Source organism: Cyphomyrmex costatus, unplaced genomic scaffold, assembly GCF_001594065.2.
Source record: "Cyphomyrmex costatus isolate MS0001 unplaced genomic scaffold, Ccosl1.0 scaffold100, whole genome shotgun sequence".
Classification (NCBI taxonomy): domain Eukaryota; kingdom Metazoa; phylum Arthropoda; class Insecta; order Hymenoptera; family Formicidae; genus Cyphomyrmex; species Cyphomyrmex costatus.
The window spans coordinates 156,421-181,827 of NW_017274955.1; the positions used below are offsets into that span (position 1 = coordinate 156,421).

At 33.7% G+C, this 25,407-nt stretch overlaps 2 protein-coding genes across 3 annotated transcripts; both read left to right on the forward strand.

Annotated features, from left to right (window-relative positions):
- Positions 1-4,507: 4,507 nt before the first annotated feature.
- Positions 4,508-19,391, forward strand: ple (tyrosine hydroxylase ple). Of its 2 annotated transcripts, none has more exons than XM_018537572.1 (7): positions 4,508-4,545; positions 14,630-14,741; positions 15,050-15,172; positions 15,439-15,498; positions 16,679-17,498; positions 18,381-18,744; positions 19,116-19,391. In XM_018537572.1, exons 1-7 carry the CDS (start codon positions 4,513-4,515, stop codon positions 19,281-19,283), a joined length of 1,680 nt encoding a protein of 559 aa, XP_018393074.1. In that variant the 5' UTR covers positions 4,508-4,512; the 3' UTR covers positions 19,284-19,391. The 2 variants fall into 2 exon arrangements, with proteins under 2 accessions (XP_018393074.1, XP_018393067.1); XM_018537565.1 differs by lacking the exon at positions 4,508-4,545 and adding an exon at positions 6,805-7,216.
- A 1,562-nt stretch (positions 19,392-20,953) lies between these two features.
- Positions 20,954-25,091, forward strand: LOC108783550 (uncharacterized). Its single transcript, XM_018552149.1, has 9 exons — positions 20,954-21,148; positions 21,207-21,323; positions 21,764-21,992; positions 22,185-22,313; positions 22,650-22,859; positions 23,844-23,934; positions 24,201-24,291; positions 24,373-24,453; positions 24,846-25,091. Exons 1-9 carry the CDS (start codon positions 21,061-21,063, stop codon positions 24,983-24,985), a joined length of 1,176 nt encoding a protein of 391 aa, XP_018407651.1. The 5' UTR covers positions 20,954-21,060; the 3' UTR covers positions 24,986-25,091.
- The last annotated feature ends 316 nt before the right edge of the window (positions 25,092-25,407 follow it).

Below are 25,407 nucleotides of genomic sequence, written 5' to 3' on the forward strand. Positions count from 1 at the left end.
TTTAGAATAGACAATGAGTCCTTCAAATGAGGTATTTAGAGATACATTATCTATACTTAAATATAACACTTTAATGAATCGTATAAAAAAGCGGTAATCCCAAGTTAATGATTCACATTCCTCATTAATTGAAGCGTGTCATATCAAGTGGAATTATTTTGCTATCCATAAATATGACATTTTGTACTTAGTTTCCTGATATTAAAAAATCTATTACATATTAAGCAATATAAGGTATTAATTTTAATGAGTTATTAAAGAAATTGAATATTTTCCGTCGCGTATGTGTCTGATAGGAAAATTCTTGTAATCTATATATATATCATTTATCTATTCTTAAATAAAAATTTGAGAGAAGAAAAGTTAAACCAAAAAAGAAAAATAAACAATGCTCAAATTTCCTTCAAATAATTCGAAAAAATCTACAATATAAAAAATTCAACTAATAATATATTGAAATAAGGGCAATGAGCCAATTTTCATTAAAATCTTTAAAATCAATCTAATATATTGCGAAGAATATCACGTAATGTTGGCGTTTCGTCCCGGCTTCCACTACTGGACTCATCAGTAAATTAGTTGAATACTTATTGAGCCTTATCATAAATATATAAAAAATTCAATTTCTAGCAACAAATGATGAAAAGAATATAATTATGATATAAAATTATAATTAGGATTAATCAACTTTAATAAAATCTTTGTGTGTCTGTGTGTGTCTCTTTAAAAGTTCACTTAAAATAAAAATGTATCTTCTTTCAGAATAAAATTAAGAGTTATATAACGTTAAAGAATTATACTTTTTTTAAGTTATTAAGTATGAAACTTTTTTTCATAAAATATATGCGATAAAGTATTTGATTTCTTCTATATCAAAGAATAATAGGAATTTAACGAATAATTTAAACGGCATTTAACGACGAATAACGAGATTTTCATCATTCCTATCGTTACCACGCAGTTCTATCGGTGATAAGGACAGATCAGTTGGCATTCTGTTTTACGCAGCGAACAATTTATAAAAGTCGTATGATAGTAAATTTATAAACGGTATATCGTTGCTAACGTATAACATAGTGATGTTGTGAATAATATAAGCCTCTCTTAAGCGATTATATTTTTAAGTCTTTGCGATAAATTATACGCATGCGATCGCACATATTTATTGCGTATTTGATGTTGAAATATTGTGTCGATCAGAGTTTATAAAAATAATATTTTTTCTGTAAATAAGTGTAATTAATTAAACATTTTGAGAGCAAAAGTTTTTATACGCGCGTAAACTAAGCACACCTTCATTTAATATTTGTAACATTTAGTATATTTTCGTCGCACGTTCTAGAAACATAATATAAAATAATATACTCGTAAAATGCATAATATAAGATTAGTAATCAATACGCTTTCGCTACATAGTTTACATATATAAAAAGTCCAATACATGTAAAACGTTTCAATTATTATATATAAATATATAAATATGATATTTCTAACGAATATGTAAATTGGTGCTTTATTAATCTGGACAATTTAAGTCAAGAAATCCAGTTTTCAATATACCGGTTTCGTGAAAAACTAACGTATACGTTCCATTAATCTATATTACAATTATTATGACATTTTTTTCATAATAAATTATCAAATCTAATAAAATGTATAACGCATTATATACATAAATGAATTATTATATATAAAAACTAGTTTTATGAAAATATAAAGCAATATTCGCCTATGCATTTATAAACTATATATTCTCTTTATATATATATATATATTTTTTTTTTTCAAGATAAAAAGTTAACAATTGATAATTTATGCAATAATAAACGATTATAAATTATTTCAATTTGTTTATATATGATATTAATGCGGGTAAGTTGATTACTTTTCGGACTCACCCTCATCGTAATTTGCTTATTTAATTAGTTTGAAATTATAAAATGCTTTTACGGCCTGAATCAGATCGCAACCACATGAGTCCTGATGTACAGCAAGTGCCATTCCGTCTCCGGAGCAATATGCGGAGCGGCCTTGGTACATGAAAGTATAAGACCGCGGCTCACATTTGGTATAGCGGCAATAAACAGCTCGTATACATATAGGTAAATATATACATATGTATGTGTGTATATATCCGATCATGAACCAATAATTTAAAATACCGTATTAATGTTTCCGTATTTCATATGTTCTGCGGAAATAAGGAAATTGTATTCCATTATAAAAAAATATAGGTATCTTATTATTATAATAAAATTTAATAAAAAATAATTGTGAAAATATATAATATAATGTGTATTGAATATTGTTTATAGGATAGCAAATAACCTAATGATCATCGCAAGGACCTTACGACATGAAATACATATAATTCCGGAAACAATTGATTCTTTTGTCTTTAAAATTTGATTTGAGTAAAAATTATTTAATTCATTGGCTAAAGACTAGTAATAATTCGTCTACACCGAGAGTTACTTAGTTTAATGATGAAAATTTCAACGTGACATAAAAAATTACATTTCTATGATCGAGAGATTTAATGAAGTTTTTCAGATAAGATTTAAAATGTATTTAATCGGAATGTTTAAACCAAGATTTAAATTGTCAAGCTTAAACTCTTGTTTTATTTCTCGTAATTGTATTTAGTTCTTAAATATTGTTAATTATTATTTTATTTATAATTATTAATTATTTAATTTAGTACTATTCAATATTTGTAAAAATCACAAAAAAAGTATAAGGCAATAAGATGTAAACAGTAAGTGCGGAATCGGCCAATCACACTAAAGACATAACAATAACGTAACTAAAGGAGTATATTAAAAAGATGCCGATTTTTGCTTACAAAGTTGTAAGTAAAAGGAAGAGTTTTTTAAATAAATTTTGACCTTCTGAATACAGTAATGTTAATAAAAAGTTCGGGATCAATAGGGAAATCCTTGAAAATTGAGCATGAACATGATATATTTAAACAAATTTCAATATTCTTGCTTATTTTTCAAGGTGTTTCCTATCGATCCCGAACTTTTTATTGACATTATTGTATTCAGGAAGTTAAAATCTATTAAAAAAACTCTATTCCCTTTACTTATACCTTTGTAAGCAAAAATCGGCATCTTTTTAACATCCTCTATTAAAATTTGTTTACTGCTTAAGGTATACAATAAAATTTAAGGAATAAGTCATACGCAGTAAGGAATCAATATGTTGAATTTGCTACTACTTATACGTTATAAACCTCACTACGGTCTCTATTGTAATTGACAAATTCGCTTAATCTACTTAAGTTTTTTTAAGTATCACTTTTACAAATCTTATACAGTAGTAACTCAATTATTTAATTATTATTCTGTTTTTGTTACTATTTTGATAGTATATTAATTATTCTAGGAGCAAGTGCAAATATATGTTAACTATTCAATAAACATATCTACATATTAATCGATCGCTTTACTCCCAAGGGTCACTAAGCAATCGATATGAGCTATCAATTAGTAAGATATATATGTATATGTATATATGTGTGTGTGCGTAGACATTGCTGATTAGTCTCGACATGAAGAGGATAAATTCCGCAGTATTTTTGTACAATGAAAGCGATAAATAATATGCAAATATCTAGTTGCATAATCATAATGAATAAATAGGAATAAACCGGCTTTAAGTAAAACGTTAATCTAACGTTTTACTTAAGATTAACATTTGTGAAACAATGAAATTCACATATATTTGCTTTCTTTTTATAAAATTTTGTAAATTTTCAAGGTTGTGACACTACTTTTTATTGCAACCAACTATATTCTTTATAAAGATAAGAGTAAAACACAAAGTGTTTCGTTTTTTCTTAATAAATTTTTTTCTAAACGTTATAAAATCAAAACTGCAGATCTAAATATTTGTGCTGTTTCTGTAAACAGAATTTTACTGTAAAACAGTTTATAAATCGTATAACAAAATAAATATGTTTACCTACTTACATTTGCAACTAATCATATATAATCAACTACATAAACTTCTGCACAACTTATTTGTTTAGATAGCGTAAAGTCGAAACGACAGCGTATTTCCCCTGATATCGTAAAAAGCATTTACGATGCAGAATGAAAGCAATGATACGTTCACGAGTTGCACTATCGCGTTATTAGGAACATGATTCACCGACCGCGGCCAAACGGTTCTTTTACTAGGAAGATTACTCTTGGAAACTCCCAACCTGGGAATCCACACTTTGGAACCGGATTGGCTGCTAAGAAGATCGGTAGAATTCAACTCGGCCACTCGGGAGTCCCCAGCTATTCGTGCCTTCAATCGACGCGATTCGTGACGTCGACCACATGGGTTGCTGCCACACCTGAATGACGTCTAAGGAAAATTTCATAAACGCGCCAATAAATCGACGGAACGTCACGGAATCATCCGTTGATTGAAAATATTATGAACGTTTCCGTAATGTTTAGAAAAATCCAATATTAAAATTTGTTTGTCAACACTCGCAGAATAACGAATGTTAACATGGGCTATCAATGTATCAAGGCAGGTAATTCTGTACGATATAGTCGTTTCTTTTGCATTAATTTCACATAGACATTTTCATAGGATTGTTTCTGTATTGTCCTTGTGTTGTATTATTCCTGAATCTTCACAACACAATCTCGAACGTTACTATTTTAATAAATAAATGTTCACGCATTGTGTGCACCAGACATCTAGATACGTATTTTTTCCAAACATAATTTAAATAACATATGCACGGTTTCCTTCTCATCGATCTTCATTTTCAATCGATAAGTTTTTCTAGGAATGCTATCGTATTTGAAAGATCTCGCGAAGCTATTAATCAAGAATAATCGAATTTTCGAAGTCTCTGTCCAACCTCTGTTACACAACGCTGTGCATATAAATTCAATATTTTTCTATTTTCGTTTACGCTTATGATGTATATATCGTGTCATTATGTATATTATGAGAAGCAGGTTCTTAACGATATTGGCGATCGTGCCGCCGCTATTAAATATTCATTATAATAATGTTGACACGCCTACCAAATGCACCATTGTCGACGAACGCACGTCAGAGGCCGGACAGTCCGCAGTCATATCTTTAGAAAGCCATAAAAAAGCTAACACGTGCATTTTCTCTCGTAAGATCTTTCTCCGAACGATCACTCGATTGCACGCGCGATCATTCGCCTCGTGCGTGCGTGCGTGCGTGCGTGCGTGCGTGCGTGCGTTACGTGCATACGTACGCACGTGAACGCGTGACGCACAGAAGTAACGATCGAATGGCTGGATTGTGCCGAAGATCGAACGTATACGCGTGATCGCGACAACGTCATATTTGCGAGGAGTTAGTTCCGACGACGCAACGCGGACGCAAAACCGATCACGGTTTGACCTTTAATGTATAGTTTACGCAAACTTAGAGGAAAAGCGATGTCAAGTGGTGGTAAATTACTTATGTATCTTTTTTTTTAATTATAAGGTAAAAACCGTCTGTTTAATTTATCTAGCCGAGCCTCGTTTGCGATGTAATATTGAACTAAAACTCTATGCAAATTCGAGAAACGGGAAAGTCTCAGAAATTTCTGCTTTTAAATTGTGCATTCATTTGCTTCATGCGTTCTGTGATATATATACCATATCTCTTTTCTGACTACATGTTCAATATTTATTCTGTTTTATTATTTTTCTTCGCTCTTATATATAATTCTTTTTTTATATTTCTTTGGATATTAAATTTACGTTTTTATTTTCTTTTCTCTATATTTTATTCCCCAGATTTTATCAAATCTGTCAAGATTAAGTTTTAATAGATGCATGATTAATTACAGAATAAAACTAAATCTCTGTCGATTTATATTGCATACTTTTTAAATTTAATATTCTGATAGTCATCTATAGTGAAGACAAAATTAAAAAATTGTTTTGTATTAGTTGATTACAGATATTTTTGAGATTAACTGCATACCCACAGTAATTTTTTATAATCTATGTAATAATAATTACATAATAATTAATATCGTTATATTTTTAAATGTCTTCTCTTCGAAAACGTCAATTCGCTGAGACAAATATCCTATTTTAAGGACAAATTATAAATGCGCCAAATCCAGAAGACGATATTGATAACTTGATCATCCGTTCCATTTGTGCGTTCTGCTCAAGTTTGTTTCAATATCGATTTGGAAGGCACATAATATGACGTTTTTTTAACAGCGAAAAATACAAAATTATTGCTTAAACTTTTAAGATAATATATTTATATATTTTCATTCAATATATTCTCGTAGAAATTCTTAAACAATGCGTTATTCTGTGTAAAACATTACACTAAACATATTAGCAGATTCAACAGTAGATATACTATCAAATTGCATACACATATGTTATAATAGAAAGAATCAAATTAATCTGCATGGAGAAAAACCAATTACTTCAACTATATCAAAAGTTCTATTTTGTAACTTCTTATTATCGTCTGCGTAATGGGAATTCCGTTATCGCGAATGGAAGGTGTGCGATAGTGTCCTACGAGAATCCAATACGAGATACGAAAGTATCAGCAGTTAGGCAAGGAATCCCCTCATGATCGTCTTCGTCAATGGCAATGCCAGCGGCGCTGTGACGGCAGCGACGGCTGTAACGGCGACGGCGGTGGTGGTAGTGGCGGCTGCTGCCGGTGGACCACCCGAAACGACGATAGGGTGGGGGCACCCCTGACCCCGGCATTAGCAGGCGGTGAAGGGAGGCAACGTTTATATGCGGCGGCAATCCGCCCCGTAGACGCATTCGCTCGTACGCTCCGTTCAAAGCGGACTTAAGTAGTAGAGGCTCGTTGTCGTCGCCGACGTCCTCGTTTATCGTAGTCGAACCGTAGCAGATCGGACGGATCGAGGCCGAAGAGGACTTAGCTGAAGCACTTTGGGATATTAAAATCGAAAAGCGCGCGATCAACGAGGAATCCATTCGTGTAATTTCTCACAAGCGGCAGTGAAGAGCTCACGCACATCATCTACTGCATTGTCCAGTGAGCATTATCAGGCCCGAGGATTGACGATTGAAAGGCGCCCAAGTCGATCGACCGTCGAGTAAAGAAAACTACCTTAAATTAATCGCTATCAGCTAATAAGAGGAGTGATAAAGAAGATATGATGGCAGTCGCAGCCGCTCAGAAGAACCGTGAAATGTTCGCCATCAAGAAATCTTACAGTATTGAGGTAAGTCTTATTTTAAAATGATGATAAAAGTAATTCAGAAGTTGTTAAAAAGTGTTGCAAAAATTGAAAGAATCTTGGAAGCGTCAATCAGAAAAATAAACTTTCAGATAAATATGATTTTTAGATAAGTATACAAAATAACTTGTTGCAAAATATTAAATATTATATAAAAAAAGTTTTTTTTTTTTATATAAAATACCATCTACTTTGTCTCTGTATATTTATGTTTCTTAATCAAAAAATTGATAAATCTGTCACTTTATCTGTGAAAAATTTCTATAATTGTTACTGTCAAAGTGCTTCCATTGTTCTATTCATGTACATGTCAAGAGCAACAGGTTCGATTATAAAGACCATAGTAAGCGCGCGAATTCAGTCGTTCGTTTAAAATTTAAGTCACCGAATGTTACATGTATGAATGTCGCTAGAGGCAGGTGAAAATGTCATCCTAGTTTTTTAACGTGAATTCATATATTTCGACAAACGTAATTGTAAAACTCGATCTTGTTGTTCATGCAACAGTATATTGTTTATTGAATATTATATGAAATTACGTGCACTTTGTATTCATGACAGAGACACGAGTGGTAATCTCAGGATTACTACGCCATGCGCTCTCTGGCTTAATTTCTACACATAGCGAATGTTTGCTTTTGTAGTTAGATTTTCTATTGTAGCTAACGGTACGTTTTGAAATGGGGAAAAAAATTGCGTCAGAAAATCGCTTAAAGGTGCATGTGTGTCGGTTCCGCTCTTTCTCAATCTTAATAACCGGAGACGAACGCAAGTGAAATTCTCACGTAGGCCCGGCGAAATGGAGAAGAGTCTTCACGCAGAGAAAGTAAATGCGCTGTGTTATTATCCTGTTTACGCAATGTTATTGACCTTGTCGCAATATTATAGTAATGAATATTTAATTGTCGAGGTCACACATCATTTTGTATGGGTTTAATTATAGAATTTGTCACGTATTCTAATACTTCTCAGTAACTTAAAATCGGTCTAGAAAAAAATCTTAATATTTTTAAGTTATTCGTCAAATCTAGCTATTTATTGAAATAATAAAAAAATATCTTAAACAAATTTATGTAAAACATAAATAGTACACAAACATTTCAATTGAATTGCAAAATAATTGATAAATGAATTTTGATTTAAGGGTCTAGTCTGGTGTTCGGGCTCATTTCGGAAGCTTATTTTATGACTTTTTTTTTACAACAAAATAAAATGCAATCAAGTCCGCTTTTCGCACACGTATTTATTATAATATTAAGGTACTAAAATAATTTTTTTTTCGGATTTTTTGTGTAATTAGTATTTTTTATTAATAATTAAATTTGGCGGCTTTAAATTGATGGAGGTCGCTGGCGCAGGTAAAATCTCCAGTTGTGCTTATCTGAAACAAAAAAATCAAATTGATTATTGTTCTGTAGGCTATTGGCTATCGCCCGTAGTAAAATTAAACATTTTTATTAATAAATAACAAAATGGCGTACTTATAAAAAAAATGTAAAAAATCATGACTTTTTTCCATAGAAAATCGGTTAAAAAAATAGAAATTTTTTATTAAAAATAAGTAATTTTACTACCGGCGATAGCCATTGTTGTGTAGAATAACATATTAAAAATTTGAAGCAATCGGTTGGATAGATTTTTTTAAATCACCTGCGCCGCTTACAAAAACGTTGTTTTGAGAAATCGCGTGAGAAGTTTTGATTACATCTTTCTTATAAAAAAATTATACTCACATTAATCCGCTATGCCTGGTGCGTACAACAATCCTTCGATTTCCTCAAAGACTTCGTTTTCGGCGACTTTTTCAGATCTTCGTATGTTTCAAGCAGGTATGAGTCTGTCGAGACAAGAGTGGACGGATAAGACTGCCGCGGTGCAGCTGCCGCGTCGCGCGCCGTTCGCAGCGGGCGGTCTTCGGGCGCTCACGTTTTTGACCTGTAACTTCCTAAATATTTCGAATTTCGGTCTGAAATTTTTACAGGACACTCTCAAGAGTTTGTACTTTCGAAAAATGTAAGAAACAAACAAGCGATTTTTTTCAAGCCCGAACACCAGACTAGACCCTTAAAATCTTTATTCGGCCGTTGCGAATTTGTTCAGCACACACAGAGAGAGGGAAAGAATAGAGAGAGTTTTCCTTCTCTCAGTCAGAAAACGTCATTACAAGATGACACAAAAAAATAATCCGTTCATTGCCCGGCATACATAAATTTGCATAAGATCGAGAATCGATTCGAACCAAGCAACTGATGCAAGAAGACTTATGGCACTTATAGTAGCTTGAAAAATTTAATCTGCTGAAGAAGCGTGAGTCCAACAAGATTACACGAGGAAATAGCCGGTCACGAGTCAACTGTTTTCGATTATAGGAAGACGCAGCGGTTGGAGAAACCGGCAATTCTCATGACGAAAGACAAATAGCATCTTTCTTTCTTGCCAAACGTTATGCAAAATCATTTTCGCACCACCCCCTTTCTCTCGCAAATGTTTACACTTCTACTTCTACGCGATGAATAAAATTGTATTTGCATATATTCCACGGCGATGAGTATAATAACAAGATAGGAATAAATGATTTTATGTGAAACTTACAATTATCGACTGTAGTCATTCTCGAGTATGTAATATTAGCTGGAATCGACGTGTGTAACAGTTTTTTAATATGTACTGTACATATATCCGTCTACTTTGCAAATTACAGCTCGCGAGAACTCGTCGTTCATCACGTAACTGTATTTTTTCCCCCTAGGATCGCACACTAATAGATTTTAATCGATACTTTTTCGAGGTTGCTGCGTTTTTCCGATGCGTGTATAACGCATCATGGATTGCGATAGCAAGGCCGATTCTGTTTCTACCTATTTACGCCCAATAAGTTACATGACAACTCATAATCAACACTTTTACGAGGTTATTCGTTTTTTTTCTCTGTACGTGCGTCTGTAACGACAATGCAAAATTTTATACGACGCAAAAATTATCAGAAAAGTCTACGTCTCGTTTTTTACGTGATATCGCACTTATCTCTTTAACAATCATGTTAAACGTCAATTTCGAGCTTTTCAAATCCTACATGACTTTCTCAAACAATCCAGATTTATTGACGCAGAAGTATTACTAGTGCAAACAGCTTACAAATCGCTAATGTTTGCGGGTTTGAAGAGATTCGCACAAATTCACAGAGTTTTCCCAGAATTTCCATTCATGCATAATTTAACACGATGGTATGTGCACAGAATATCGTTACTAATTGTAAATAAGAAATTGATATTCTCTAATGATATAACATCTTTAGGATTAATATCTAGATGGATTTGAATCTGGACTCCATGCTTTCTTTTTACCCAGACTTCTTCTAAGTGTTGTATGATTTTTGTTATTTGCTTCTGTCTGTACAAATACAAGAACACGTCATTGCGATGTGATGACGACAATCTTACACTTTCTCCGCAAAATTCTATGAACCGGAATTATCAATGTGCGTAGATAAAGGTATCTCACTAATCAATGAAATTCAAAACTGCATTGAAAATGCGTTAAAAATTGCAAATAAAAAATTAAGAGAACAGTTCTATATATAGATACATATTTTATAAAAATATTTCATATTTTTTAAAAAATTGAAAAAAATTCTCTTTAAAAGTAACCTAAATTTTTTTAATTACGTTATTTCATAGAGAGCATCGGCCTAAGTATCTGGCGATTTCAATCCTGGCGCGTAGTATCTTTCTACTTTAAATGATAAATCTCGGAAGTGAATGCACGTAACCACGCATGCACATTTAATATTCTCGATTACATACAAATGCAGTTGTTCACTTCGAAGTATTAACTTCGATTTTTATTTATTTGACGATCACGACGATCTGACTCATTCGAACGGAACTCGTGCGTGCCCACACTCCGGATCTAGATACTGGACCAGATCGAATCTAGAATCGGTTATACGCGATCGATAGTTATCGTGCGAGGAACGGCAACGCGGGGTGAAAAGTAAACCGACCTTGAGTAAATTTCCTACCGCGATCGCGTCGCTAATATGGATATCATTTCACGTTTTTGTTATTCCGGGTATTCGAGAATAATTTAAATAATCTAAACTAAATGAAGATTCACGCTCTCGCTATCTAAATTAAAATCTTAATTAATCCATTTGTACATGTTCAACATTTTTTGTTACCTTTTCAGTCATATTAAAACCGGTATATCGTACATAGATTTGACGAAGTACCTAAGAGTTTAGGAAGCTACAGAGAGATCTGAAAACAATTTTATTGGACCATCAAAATACTTACATAAGAATCTCAAGCATGTTGAACAATACTGCAAAAAGTTATGGCAACCAGTTTGCGTCCTACATAATTATTTTAATGGTCCAACTAAATTACTTTTATAGATATTATATTTTAATTAAACCGTCCTTTTTTGTGTACACAATATAGCATATCAATATATCATAATAATATATAATCGTTTCTTTTTTTTGCGAAAAGTCTGATCTAGACAATTTTGTTCTGGATTCTAATACGGCCACTAATGATTACACGCACACGATTACAGGTTGTTTTTCTCAAGCCAGTCACCTTGCCCTAGAAGCATCCGTTCACGCGACCACTTGCTTAAACTCCGCTTATAGAATAACATTAGAGCGTTCAGCGAATTCATGACAAAATTACCGCGGCGAGTTCGCAATAAGATCCAATAGCACCCTCTCGGTATCAAGGCTGCTGCTGTTGCTACTGCTGATCGGTCATATTAAGCAGGATTATGTCGTCGCCGTTGCAAAATCAATCTCCGGCCTCGCGCATGATAATTATGAATATATTATAAATATGAAGTGATTGTATAGAACGGTTAAGAAAGAGAGAGATACGCAAAAGGGGCCCTGAACGCTGCACCCGTTATTCGCCTTTGGAGGCTCACTGCACATGCACTCGTTGCACTCGCAACTATCCTTCGGCGCATGCAACTCGCGTGCTGCATGTGTATTCGTCTATACACGTATTAGCGCGAGTTTGCTATGCTAATCGCTATGCTTAAACGCCAGTTATTTCGCCTGGACCGCAGCGGCCAGTCACTCTTCCAGGATGAGAAGGATTACATTAATGCGAGATTTCGATGTGTGTGCGTGTGTAGCCACATTATGTATCTCGGCCGCGCATTCAACTGTACGATTGCGGTTTCATGAGGTCGAATTAATACTCAAAGACAAATTATTTGCCCATTGGAGTTCCACTGAAGTATGCGATTTTCGCTCGCACTTATAGTCGCCCTTATGCACTGCGTTCGAGGAACTAGCTGTATTATTTTCTGTATATCTAGTTTCTTTTTCGCACAGAAACTTCTAAAAATATTAAACAAAATTTTTGTTAATTTAAGAAACAAACATTCAAAAAACATGTTGATAAAGAAAATATTTTGGAACTGAAGCACTATAATAATCATTGAATAGCAGTAGTACGAGTAAAGGTACTACCTATATCACGCAGTAGATAATGTATGTCAGATTCTATGATAATTTCTTAGCTTGTTACTAATATTTCGATTTTTATTAACGTTGAAACGGGATTGTAAATAATGAATAATTATAAAATATGATTTTTATAATCGTTGAATAGATATGTAAAAATCAATTGAAAACCGCTCGAATAATTGGGCGAGTATGCGAGCGCAATTTTAATGATCAACCTTGGTTATATTATCCACAAGACATTACGTCGTATTAGCATCGTAATCATTTAACATTCGCTATGTTAGAAACGCGATAGAAACGCTTATTTATATAATAGATAATTAGATAAATGAGAACGATCATGAAATTATATGATTCACACAGATACATCTGATGTATCTACATCTCGATTTAATCTACTACTATCACTTGCAGTAATTGTTTAAGTACCTCTTACAACACAGTCAGACCAAAGTAAAGCATAATTTTTTTAACGCTTTAATTGAGACATGCCACTTGTATTATATCATATTATATAGTGTTTCAATAATGCTAAGAAAAAGTTAGATGTTAAATATAAAAAGAATAAGAGAACGAATATCCGGAGCAAATCAATGAGAGAAGGTGCAACAGAGAGATCCTGTTTATCTACGGATGCGACTTCTCCATCATATAGTGGATAATTACTCGACTTGCTAACTCGAGATCGTTTCTTTTGCATCTTCGGCCATATACATTCGTGCTATTCCACAAGGTCGGCAACAACATTCCTACGGTACCTGTCGTTTGCTCGATTGGACATCGCATCGTTAATTGCCGAGTTATCGTCGCGTCAGGTTTTCATTCTTCTTTCCCTCGAACGGACAGTCACCGTCTTGTACATCAGCTGTCGACAAATATTTACATATATTCGTCACTTTCCCGTACGATAGACGCAATTAACGTGGATAGCCGACAACTCCGGACAGTTTTACGATAGGCATTAATTAATTTGTGACTTTATCGATGCATTGGGATGAGATTTATCACGCATTTGCTGTTTCTTCGATGGATTATTACGTTATGTCGCAATTTCCCGACATAGTCAACCATCGTTTCATCGGTAAAGTACTTGGCCCACTTAACGACGCGCGTTGTTAAGGGATTGCTAAACGCTTTCTCTAAACTATGCCAACCGATGACTTTGCTGGAAAATGCAATTGGGTCTCCAACGCGGCGACAGTCAGGAATTTGAATGATTGGTAACGCATGCTTGCCTGTTTTCGCCAAATAAGAGCGTGTATTTTAAGTCTTTGTCTCTCAAGACTTACTCATTAATTCTTTGCTTACAAATAAAATCCTACATAAATTTTTTTCTAGAAAATTGATGTAGCTAAAAAGGCATAAGTATTTCAGATAAACATTTTTCATTAAATTGCAAGGAATAAGCAAAAGTATATTAACTAGGAGAGCGATAATAAGAAAAATAAAATTTATCTTCCTTTAAGAACTGAGCGGTACTCAAGCTCTTTTCTATTCCTCTGACAGAATTAATTCATTTCCCATACTTCAACCGCAGCAGGATGGAAGTCGCGAAAATTCATTTCCGTGCCTTTTGTACGTTATCCGATTTAAGTGACATTCGGTCGAACTGACGAGTTAGATTTCCGTATCGTCTCACGTCAAAGGTGGCCACGAGCAGACCACGGAAAACGGAACCTGATTCGAGACGAAAGGACATCCGCCCTTTAAAAGTTCTAAATTATATCTATAATTGTGCTTGTGCGTCAACAACAAAATGCGCTACAATAGAATAGTATTATACATTAGCACTCAGAATTTAATCATATAGATAGATAGAAATGCCTATAGATATTTTCGGCAATATTCTTATATTAATTTAATTTGACATATCTTAATTTTACATGATATTATATATAAATCGCACTTTTAATTTATATTTTCAGAACGGCTATCCAGCACGACGACGTTCTCTTGTAGACGATGCCCGTTTTGAGACGCTCGTCGTCAAACAGACGAAGCAAAGCGTACTCGAGGAAGCTCGACAACGAGCGAATGGTAAGTCTTACGAATGTCTGACATAAGATTAATTCTTTTTACTATCACATATAAATCTCCATTACCGCATCAATATATGTTTGATGTATTAGAAATAAATATTTTTGTATTTCTGCTATACGCATGATTTACTGTATAAAAGATTATGATATGGCATGCCTTTATTAGAGGAATGTACACTTTTATTTTTAAAAACTTTTATAAAAATAAAACATCTCTTTGTTAACGTCGTACAAGCGCAGAGCGAAGCAATAAACGTATATGCATGCAGATGTTAACGCATGACTTGTTTCTTTGTTAACGAATAGACACGAACGCGGATCAGACAATTACTTGTACTCAAGACAAGGGACAAGGAGAAAATTACGTCGATATTTCATCAAGTGATGACGAACAGGTGGAGTCATTAGTTTGCGCAGTGAAAAAGGAAGGTTTGTATCTATAGATGTCGCCAAATTTATAACGCTTTTTGGGTAATTGAAGGCGTGATATGCATTTTCATAGGACAATAATTGCATTGAGTGTGTACCATTAATATGATAATTTGATTTAACGTAGTAATAATCCCCGCGTGCATATTTATAATGTTTACTACAATGTAAAATTAATTGATGTTAAATGCACATCTGCCACCAAGTATTCAAGAATACATAAATGTTGCACATGGCATGAGCACGAAATTTATAATATCTTTCAGAAGCGAAAGCGGAGGCTTCATCAGACAGCGATGAAAAACCGGACGATGATGACGATGATGGTACGTATACCTTTCTATCCCTTTGGTCCATAATTAATTGCGTCCAGTTCTCGCGAAACGTCACGTTGCGTAATAGAAGTGGGTGATTGCGTGCAAAGGAGGTATACGCACGTGGCACGGTGGAAAGATAGGAAGGCGAGGATAAATGGAGGGTGAAACGATCGCCATTGTCGACAGTCGACTACGGCGAGTGCTCGGCCGACACTTGTGGAGTGAATTACGTCTCCGAGCTATTTCCGTCTTTTTCCAACCCGTCTTCACCCTCCGAAGCCGCTTTGTGCATTTAGAATCGTATTACCGGAGCAGAGCCTTTCTCGAGATTTCACAAGCGACCCTGCGTGGCCGCGGTAAAAATGTGTAACACGGTTATTCCTTTTCGCGTTGCCTTCCATCTCGCCGGCACGTCCGCGCCCGCGACAATGACGGCTACTTCCGCCACTTTTCCGCCGCCCCCGCGACCAAGCGTTTCCGACGTGACGGCAAAGCGCTATGCGAAAATGGACTTTGAATTGCCCGATTATTACCGTGCGCGGAAGTCACTTAGGGTACTTGCAAGAAGTCATGCCTAAAAAGAATCATTCCTAAGAAAGTTTTATAAGTCGAATTTGCGCTTTTCTTATTTTATCTATTATTATCAAAACGCTCGTATTTTCTCAAATGCCAAATCTACATAAAAACTCTATAGGATAAATTATGATACGTTCTTCCTGCAGGTGATGCATTATTTCGATGACGCGACATATAGAGAGAATTTCTTTAATATAGTTGATCGAGGGAGAAACCGAAACATTGGTTCTTATGTTTCACCATTTATGTTTTTGTCTAACTGTATCTGAGTTTCTTTGTCGTCTGACTAAAGAAGTTGACACGTATTGATATCTCGATCAAGACAAAAGGAATGTAGAGAATAGAGAGTCATTGTCGAAAAAAATTCACGAACCGTTGTCGAAGTGAGTCGCCGAGTCAAGAATGCGATAACGAATTATAAATTACGAATTGCGAGTTGCGATTTATGACTGAAATGTAAAGATGAGTTTTGATATGTATTAAAGTTATTTCTTTAATTTTTTTAATTAACTATACGCGAATCAGCTATCCTAGTATCCCACAGAATGATGTCACTTAGAACGACAAAAATCTTTTTATCGAACAAAATTAGATGATGTTCAATTTTCCACAGATGCCGGATTAACCGAGGAGGAAGTAGTGCTCGCGAAAACTATAGCTGAATCTCCGGATAGCGAGCAGAGCGTGCAAAAAGCGGCGCTGGTATTGAGATTGCGAGAGGGTATCGGCTCCCTAGGCAGGATCCTGAAGACAATTGAAAATTTCAAGGGCACGATCACTCATGTCGAGTCACGGCCCTCCAAGAAGGAGGGTCTGCAGTTTGAAGTCTTGGTCAAGATTGACATGAGCAGACAGAGCCTGTTACAGTTGATTAGAAATCTACGACAAAGCTCGGCCTTGGACGGCGTGAACCTGCTCGCCGACAATTCTGTCAGCATCAAAGATCCCTGGTTTCCCCGTCACGCTTCCGATCTCGACAATTGCAACCACCTAATGACCAAGTACGAGCCGGATCTCGACATGAATCACCCAGGCTTCGCCGACAAAGAATATCGCGCACGTCGCAAGGTCATTGCCGAAATCGCTTTCGCTTACAAATACGGCGATCCGATACCTTGCATTCCTTACACCGAGACGGAAAACGAAACTTGGTCGCGCGTCTTCAACACTGTGCTGGACCTGGTGCCGAAACACGCGTGCATGGAATATCAGAGAGCCTTCAAAAAATTGCAAGAGGAAAGGATCTTCGAGTCTCACCGTATACCGCAGTTGCAGGAAGTCAGTAATTTCTTGAAGAAGAGCACAGGATTCACTCTTCGACCGGCCGCCGGTCTTTTGACAGCGCGAGACTTCTTGTCCAGTCTTGCCTTCAGAATATTCCAGAGCACTCAATATGTCCGCCACATCAACAGCCCGTATCACACTCCCGAACCGTAAGTACCTCTAATTTGTATTATCTTTTACTTTTATTAGTTTGAATTTATCGGGATCAAAAACGAAAATAACGCGCAATTCTGTTACGTTATTTAGAGATTATTTTTAAAAATGGATAAAGATTAAATTCAAATACGTTGAACATGCCATTTGTCCAGAAAGTTTAACGTTTAATTTGGTATAAACTGTAAAGTATACAGACAAAAAGAACATAATGTACATGGCATACTAATTCATATAATGAAATTCGATAAAATATCGCATCAGAGCAGAGGCATAAAGCTGTGACGTATCTTTACATAAAAATCGAGCATTGTAAAGGTCGTTCTGACTCCGCATCACGGCTGCCCCTTCGTGTCAAACTACAAGGCAATCGATATTGCGTTATGACGGGAACCTGCACCCGGTGGTACACAGAGAACGATGATAATAGAATTACTGCGCCTCTCTAAGCTCGTAATGGAACTCTAATTGGCTTTTAACGACACGATGGCGTTGATAACTCAGTTCCACAGTTACGAACTCGTTTCTCCGCGTAGCGATCCACGTCACAGTACGATTTTCAAGAACTGTAGATAGCTTTGTATATTGTAAGAATGGAATAGCACCTTGAGTACGAGCCATTTATTTGATGACAGATTTTAATTAATTTTAGCATGTTCAATTTATTTAATGCAGTTAATATCCTGCTGATGTAAAATTAAGCATTTGAATATTGCAGATCGCAATGATTCAATTATAAATTTTCACATCTAAAATTGACTAAGCAATAAATTTAAATATGAAACGAACAAATAGAACGGATAAATTTAAGAGTGCGGATTTTAAGAATAAGCACACACGTGGTATCATTCTTTAAGTTTGTCTTGTTCTATTTGCAGAGATTGCATTCATGAGCTCTTGGGTCACATGCCGCTTTTGGCTGATTCGAGTTTCGCTCAATTTTCGCAAGAAATTGGATTAGCGTCTCTCGGTGCTTCAGATGAAGAAATCGAGAAGCTATCAACTATCTATTGGTTCACGGTTGAATTTGGTCTGTGCAAGGAAGGTCCCGAAGTCAAGGCTTACGGTGCTGGCTTGTTGTCAGCCTACGGTGAACTCTTGCACGCATTGAGCGATAAGTGCGAGCATCGAGCTTTCGATCCGTCAATTACCGCTCTTCAGAAATATCAAGATCAAGATTATCAACCGATATATTATGTGGCCGAGAGTTTCGAGGATGCCAAGGAGAAATTCCGTCGTTGGGTAAATATGAAAACGCTATTTTCAATGTGTTCGATGAAATCATTCAAATTAAATGCTTTGTATTCAGTATTAACCCGTGAAATGAATTTCGAATTAAATTAAGAATTTTTTTCAAATTAAATTTCTTTTTTCTACAATTTTGCCACAGTTTTCAATTCTTGTAATATGTGCACTTATGTATTGAATAAATTCGAAAGTAATAGAATCGAAGTAGATGAAAATCTTCTTTTTTGCTTTCTTAATTTTTTTCAATATTTTTTAATTCCTATTTATTGCAAATAAAGAATAATAGCCTATTCACTTCCGCTACCTGTTATCTGTCTCACTTTGGTAGATAAGCTTAGTCATGAACCTTGGTTTTTCTCTTACAGGTGGCCACTATGAGCCGGCCATTCGAGGTCAGGTTCAATCCGCATACGCAACGCGTCGAAGTCCTCGACAGTGTTGATAGACTGGAAGGTCTGATTTCCCAACTCAATACCGAGATGACCCACCTTACAAATGCCGTCAACAAAATGAAAGCGAGACAGTTTGCGTAAGGATGAAAACTTCCGCGTTTTCGTTTTATGATTCGATTATTCCTTTTGCGAACCATCGAACCTCAAAATCGATCACTTTAGCCAATTAAATAATCTTTAACTCCTTGGTGACAATAATTTTCGATATTCTATCAAAGAATAGCAGATAATAATTATATACTATAAAAACGTTCTTCCTAGTAATTGTAACAGAGCTTAATGAGTCTTTTAATGATATATTTCGAAAGCGTACTAGTTTGGTCCAGTAATTTTAAGGGAGTTATAAGACCCTCGCGAAAGGTTTATTTGTTTTAAATAAGAAAAACATTTTGAATTTCATCGAGACTTCAGCTTCCAGGTTCGGTGGAGCATATCATCTCATTATCATAATTTTTATTACGTGATTCGTCCTTCATTTCGTGTATAAAGTCGTTCATTTGCGTTGTTATATGCATGTACGCGAACTGATTATAAAGAGTGAATCTTTAAGGCACACGCGAATGTCAGCTCGTACTGTGTTACGTTTCGTCAAGATAATCATACAACTTAATTAAGTAAATTGTGACAGTCCAATCTTTTGCTCTCAAGGCGCCAAATAAGCGGAAATACATATCACAAGATTATCTTTGAATAAATAGAATAGCATTATTTTTTTATCAATAGTTACGCGTACATGCGTATGAGAAATTCTCATAATACTATTATATTATTATTAATTATTATTATTTCGTGTTCTATTCTATTATATAATATTGTATTATTATGTTAGTATGTTATGTTATATATACATGAATTTACTTAATCCAGCAGACACTGGCATCTGCCCCGATAATTCGTAGTACAGTCTATTTAGCAAAAATTGTAACGCGAGATGGTTGTAGCTAAGAATTGTATCGTAGTCTCGTAGAACTTGTAGAATTCGCGGGATTGATTCCTCATCGCGATAGGATTTGTTGTTCAAACTTGAACGTACAGTATTCTCTTCTTTCGCGAATTAATTGTCATACGGTGGCTGTATAGAGTCTCGTTGGGCGGTTCTCCCGGACTAGCCGATAAGAAGTGACCATTTAGTAAATGTTCTTTCAGTTCTTATTGGCTTGTCGCACTTAATTTAGAATTTACCTGCATCGAATTAAACAGTATTTCGTAAAAAAAAATATCTTTAAGTTGTGTTCTTACTTAGATATAGTTCGCATCTAGGCGCTGTATCGCTTCTTGTCCGATTGAACTCTTTGGGGGACTATATAGTCCCCAAACAGTTCTGGAAGTCACGAAGCGATATTGCTTTAGAGAGATACTATTTAGCGAGTAGTGCGAGTCCCCGCTGCGCACGCTATGCTATCGCATCGACCCGTATGAAATATTTTTCTCGTACGTGTACATGCATGTAACCCACCCTTGTTAGTTTGTAGTAAAGACGGTCAATACTTATGACATGTTTCCTTTGTATTATATTGTAAAGTACTCAGAGAATAATAAAAAATTAAGATATGAATCTTACACGTGTTATTATCTTTTTACGCGTGTAATGTGTCTGTAATTACAAAGTGAAAATCCCGTAAATGCGTGATGTAACTATTGACTTACGGCCATATTAGCCGTTCATCAAGCATAATTAAGGCGTAAGTTGGACATAACTGGAAATGCTTGAAACGAAGTGAAATTGCCTCTTACGTTGTAACGGACATCGCTTCAGTACGCGTGTGTCACTGAAATTCTTTCTTCCTTTTCTCTTTTATCCGGAACACCATGATTAACGATTGAAATATAATAATGAAAAATAATACTTAAACAATTAATGCATCTAATGTTTACTGTGAAATTTATAGTTCTCACCGTCGCGTTTGCTACGCAATGCGTGTACGCCAAATCGCAAAATGAATATGGTAAGAGAAAGTAATATCTTCTCTCGTCATTCAAGTGACTTCCTTCTTTACTCATCAGGTTATTTCAACGAGAAATTCTGTGTACTTGCGTGGATCACCTACCTGAAGCGACTCTCGTTAATCGCGTTAACGTTGTGTGGCATCGTTTTGTATTACGTGCCCAAGTCACGTTCATGTAAGTAGGAAAAGGAAAATGTTAAGTGAAAGGAGAGAAAGAGAAGAAGAACGAAAGAAAGAGAGAATTTTTATCACCGTTTATAATTTCTATCATCGTTTATAACTTTTAATTGACTTTCGGACATAATTAAGATTTTATGTACCTATAATATCGTTTTCGGAAAACATTTTTCTAACCGTAAGCTTCCGCAATTTATCATTAAAATATTATAGATCTATATCGTTTGTATTTTTAATTACTGTGATCCATTCAAGATTTCAATATAAAGAAAAACATTTTTTAGGACTTTCAGATTACTTTTGTTGAGCATTCTTTATTTATTGAATCATACAGAGAAAAGAATAAAGTGAATTGTGCTAAATTCATGTAATTAAAAAGACTCAAATTCTTATAATATATGTATAAATAAATTATATTTTATCTATATGCTTTTATAGATGCTCGAAGAGAATGTTGCATCTTAATAGATACTGTTGCAAATGGATTAAAGTTTGTTTTAAATATAGACGAAATTGAACATGAGAAGATAAAAGAGAAATATGAAAATGAAAATAAAGAGCTAAGAATACAAGAAGTATATCGAAAAATATATAAAGAAGATACAAGAAATGTTCAAAAATACATTAACAAAACGAACTTGGACAACGATAATCATAAATCAATAAAGTCAGTTATATTTTTGCTTAGTCTTTCTATTTATAAATCAGCAAGTAACTTACGAAAGCATGATCTATTATACCTATAGATATATATAAAATGTAGCTTTAAATTTAATATACTTTATTATGCAAATATTAATGAGTCGCAAAGATTAATGTTCTAATAAATAATATAATAATATAAAAATCTCATACATAGAAAACACAAAAGTAAAAAATTTCGTGCAAAGCACACTATCGATAAAAAGCATGAACGTCATCGACATAATCGCCATCATCAAAATGCGATCAACAATATGTTGCCGGAATCAAATGCAATGATAACTGCGTATGTATGTCATATGAAATTATAGGATTATCATATTAACTTACATAATTACATCATTATCAGACTATATCGACAAAGTTAAACTCAACGCATCGAAAATTACACATTTTCGATAAACAAGACACGTGCCGTACCATATCACTCATTCGACCTTTACGTCTACCTTATCTTTGAAATATTTAGTTGATACATGATGAAGAATGCAAATGGTCAAGCATTTAATAGCATACATCTTCTATATTAGAAATAGCTATATTTTATTAAAAAAATTCTTGCAATATAATTATTATAGGATATATACATAATAAAAGTATGTATGTATATTAATACTTGTAGCAACAGCCCACAACAGATAACGATAATCGATGAGAAATGCAAAAAAGGCAATATGGCAATCCTACAAGATACTGCTTTGAAAACAAGAATTACAACGTGCACGATGCCAGCGGATAAGTTAAAAAATAATACTGATTCTCGGCAAGAAAATTCTTTAAAGAAGGCAGATTCCAGCATGATTTCAGAAATTATTAATAAAAATAACACCAAGTATAAACTGATATGCGAAAGCAATGATTATCAAAAATATAGTTATATTAGTAATAATCAGGGTTGGCAACGTTACCTCATAAAAATAACTCGTTCCCGTTACTCGTTATTGATTTGCAAAAATAATTCGTTACCGTTATCGTTACTCAAAATATAACGAATTGTTACTTTTTCGTTACTTTTTTTCTTGACACTAATAGAATGTTACGTACAGAAATATAAAAAATATATCAAAATTCTATTTTTTAGTAGAGGAATAGAGCTAAAAAAATGTGTGTATATATATATATATAATTATTAATTATATGCATACAATATATAATATTACATATATATCTATATTCATATTTATTAGAGTAAAATCTTACGCGATCTCGCGGGTCTCATCACTACATTCTATATGCTATACGTTAGCTTATAGGTGCGTTCCGTCACATATAGTGCGTATGATACACCATTTTATTTTTGTTGTTCATCGAATATTAAAGGAAAATAAAATGATACATCATGCGCATATAATGCGTGAAACGGAACTCAGCCTATAAGTGTGAACTGTGAATACAATGTGGAAAAAGGCGTCGTGATTACGTGATTAAAAGAACCAATCAGACCTATATTACGATAAAACTTTTACGTGGCTAGAAATAAACTAACGATAAAAGTAACTAGTGAAATCATTACCATTATCCCAAAAATGTAACTGCGTTATCATAAATGTTACTCCGAAGAAAATGTAATGGCGTTACATATTCGTTACTGAAAAAAGTAATATGGTATAACAACGTTATAAATAACGCGTTACTTGCCAATCCTGCAGTAATGATGTACCAATAGCGAACATTTCCGATAAAATTTAATTTAAGAAATTATCATGTTTATTCTTTGAAAAATTGTAACAAATATTGATGGTAACTCCAGGAAAGCAAATAAGAATTTTATAACAAAAAAAGAAATTTTTCGATATGGTATCATAATATGTTTTAGGAAATTCAAAACTCCATCCCAAAAACAACAGAATATGAGCAACGTCAATATTAATGTAAAAAAGGAAAATAAACAAAATTTTGATTGTATGGTATGTGTATATGCGCGTGCAATTTTATGTTATATTGTAATATGACGTAGTAATATTATATGTAATGAATATTATGCCTTAAAATATAAAATCATGTTTCATAAACTTTACGTTTATTACACAGCAATTAAAATTAAACTTTTTTATAGTAGAACTCACACAAAAATATAATTATTATTTCTGGATCAATTATTATATTCTAATCATTCTTCAAATTAAATTTAAAATTTTATATTTTATAATCTAAAAGCTATCACGTTTTTCAGAAGCACGAGAAAGTTACAGTTCTTTCTCAACGTCAGTCGAATAAAGATTTCGTGACAATGATTATAAACAAGCAAATGGATTTTTGTTATGGTAAATTATATTATTATACCATTTAATGCATGTATTACTTAATAAAAAAAAAATTAAATTAACAATTTATATTATGTACAGAAAAACTGTTCACAAAACGACATGATAAATTTCAAACAAAAAGTTTTACTCATGATTGTTATGAAAATTCATCGATTACAAGTATGTGACATAGGATCCAATAAATCCAATAGTAAAATCTATAATCGGAAATAAAATAATCTATTCTCAAAGATTGTCAAGAAAATATTTAATATGGAATACTTTTTTAAATAAATTTATAATTATCTTTTCCTATTTTTCATTATTAAAAAACAATAATTATTAATCGTAAAATATATTTTTATAAAAATTATTATAATTTTATTCTTGTATTCAAACGTGTAATTTTTGGATAACTTTCCCATAAATGATTTGTTTAATTACAACGTTAAAATGCAAGGGCCTATTAAAAATATTCGTTAAAAAAATATGATCAATTATAATAATTATTATAACAAGTAAATATAATTTAATGTTGGGAAAATTCTGAAATTAATTGAATCATTATTCAGATCGGGTTAAACCAGTCCTGCTGCGAGTGGTAAACTGGTTTTTTGGTGGTTGCCCAGAAGCATCAAAACGACACCGAGAACAGATCGACGAAGTCGGAAAGGAAGAAATTTTCGAATCTACCAACACGTGGCTCCTCTAAATGAACGAAGTACCCGCAGTAGTAAAATGCAAAGCTGTCGATAAACGCAGAGATCTATATCTTTATCTTAATGTAATATGGAGATAATTCTAAAGTTATAATAAATTGTTACTTACACAATTAGTATTTTATTATTGATTTTTACACAGCAACAATATTTGTTTTTATCAACATATTTTTATAGAAGTAAATTTATGTGCCCTTCTTTTTCCTTCAATTCCGTTTTTCTATATTGACATAGTAGAATATAAATATCTACGTATAATGTTATATATTATAATTATGTTATTCATTCTGTGCATCCATTTACACATACCATATATTTCTAATAATTTTATTATTAAATAGAAAATTTTATTAAAAAATTGAAAATCCAAGTGTCATTTTTAGTCTCTTACAGATTTGAATAAGTATTTGTATCT

Excerpts from the sequence above, each read along its gene's own strand:
- ple (XM_018537565.1), top strand. The coding sequence starts at position 7,148 with ATGATGGCAGTCGCAGCCGCTCAGAAGAACCGTGAAATGTTCGCCATC. Across the intron at positions 17,499-18,380 it reads CCGTATCACACTCCCGAACC|AGATTGCATTCATGAGCTCT; the intron begins GTAAGTACCTCT and ends TTCTATTTGCAG. Across the intron at positions 18,745-19,115 it reads AGGAGAAATTCCGTCGTTGG|GTGGCCACTATGAGCCGGCC; the intron begins GTAAATATGAAA and ends TTTCTCTTACAG.
- LOC108783550 (XM_018552149.1), top strand. The coding sequence starts at position 21,061 with ATGCATCTAATGTTTACTGTGAAATTTATAGTTCTCACCGTCGCGTTT. Across the intron at positions 21,149-21,206 it reads CAAATCGCAAAATGAATATG|GTTATTTCAACGAGAAATTC; the intron begins GTAAGAGAAAGT and ends TTTACTCATCAG. Across the intron at positions 24,454-24,845 it reads TGAAAATTCATCGATTACAA|ATCGGGTTAAACCAGTCCTG; the intron begins GTATGTGACATA and ends ATCATTATTCAG.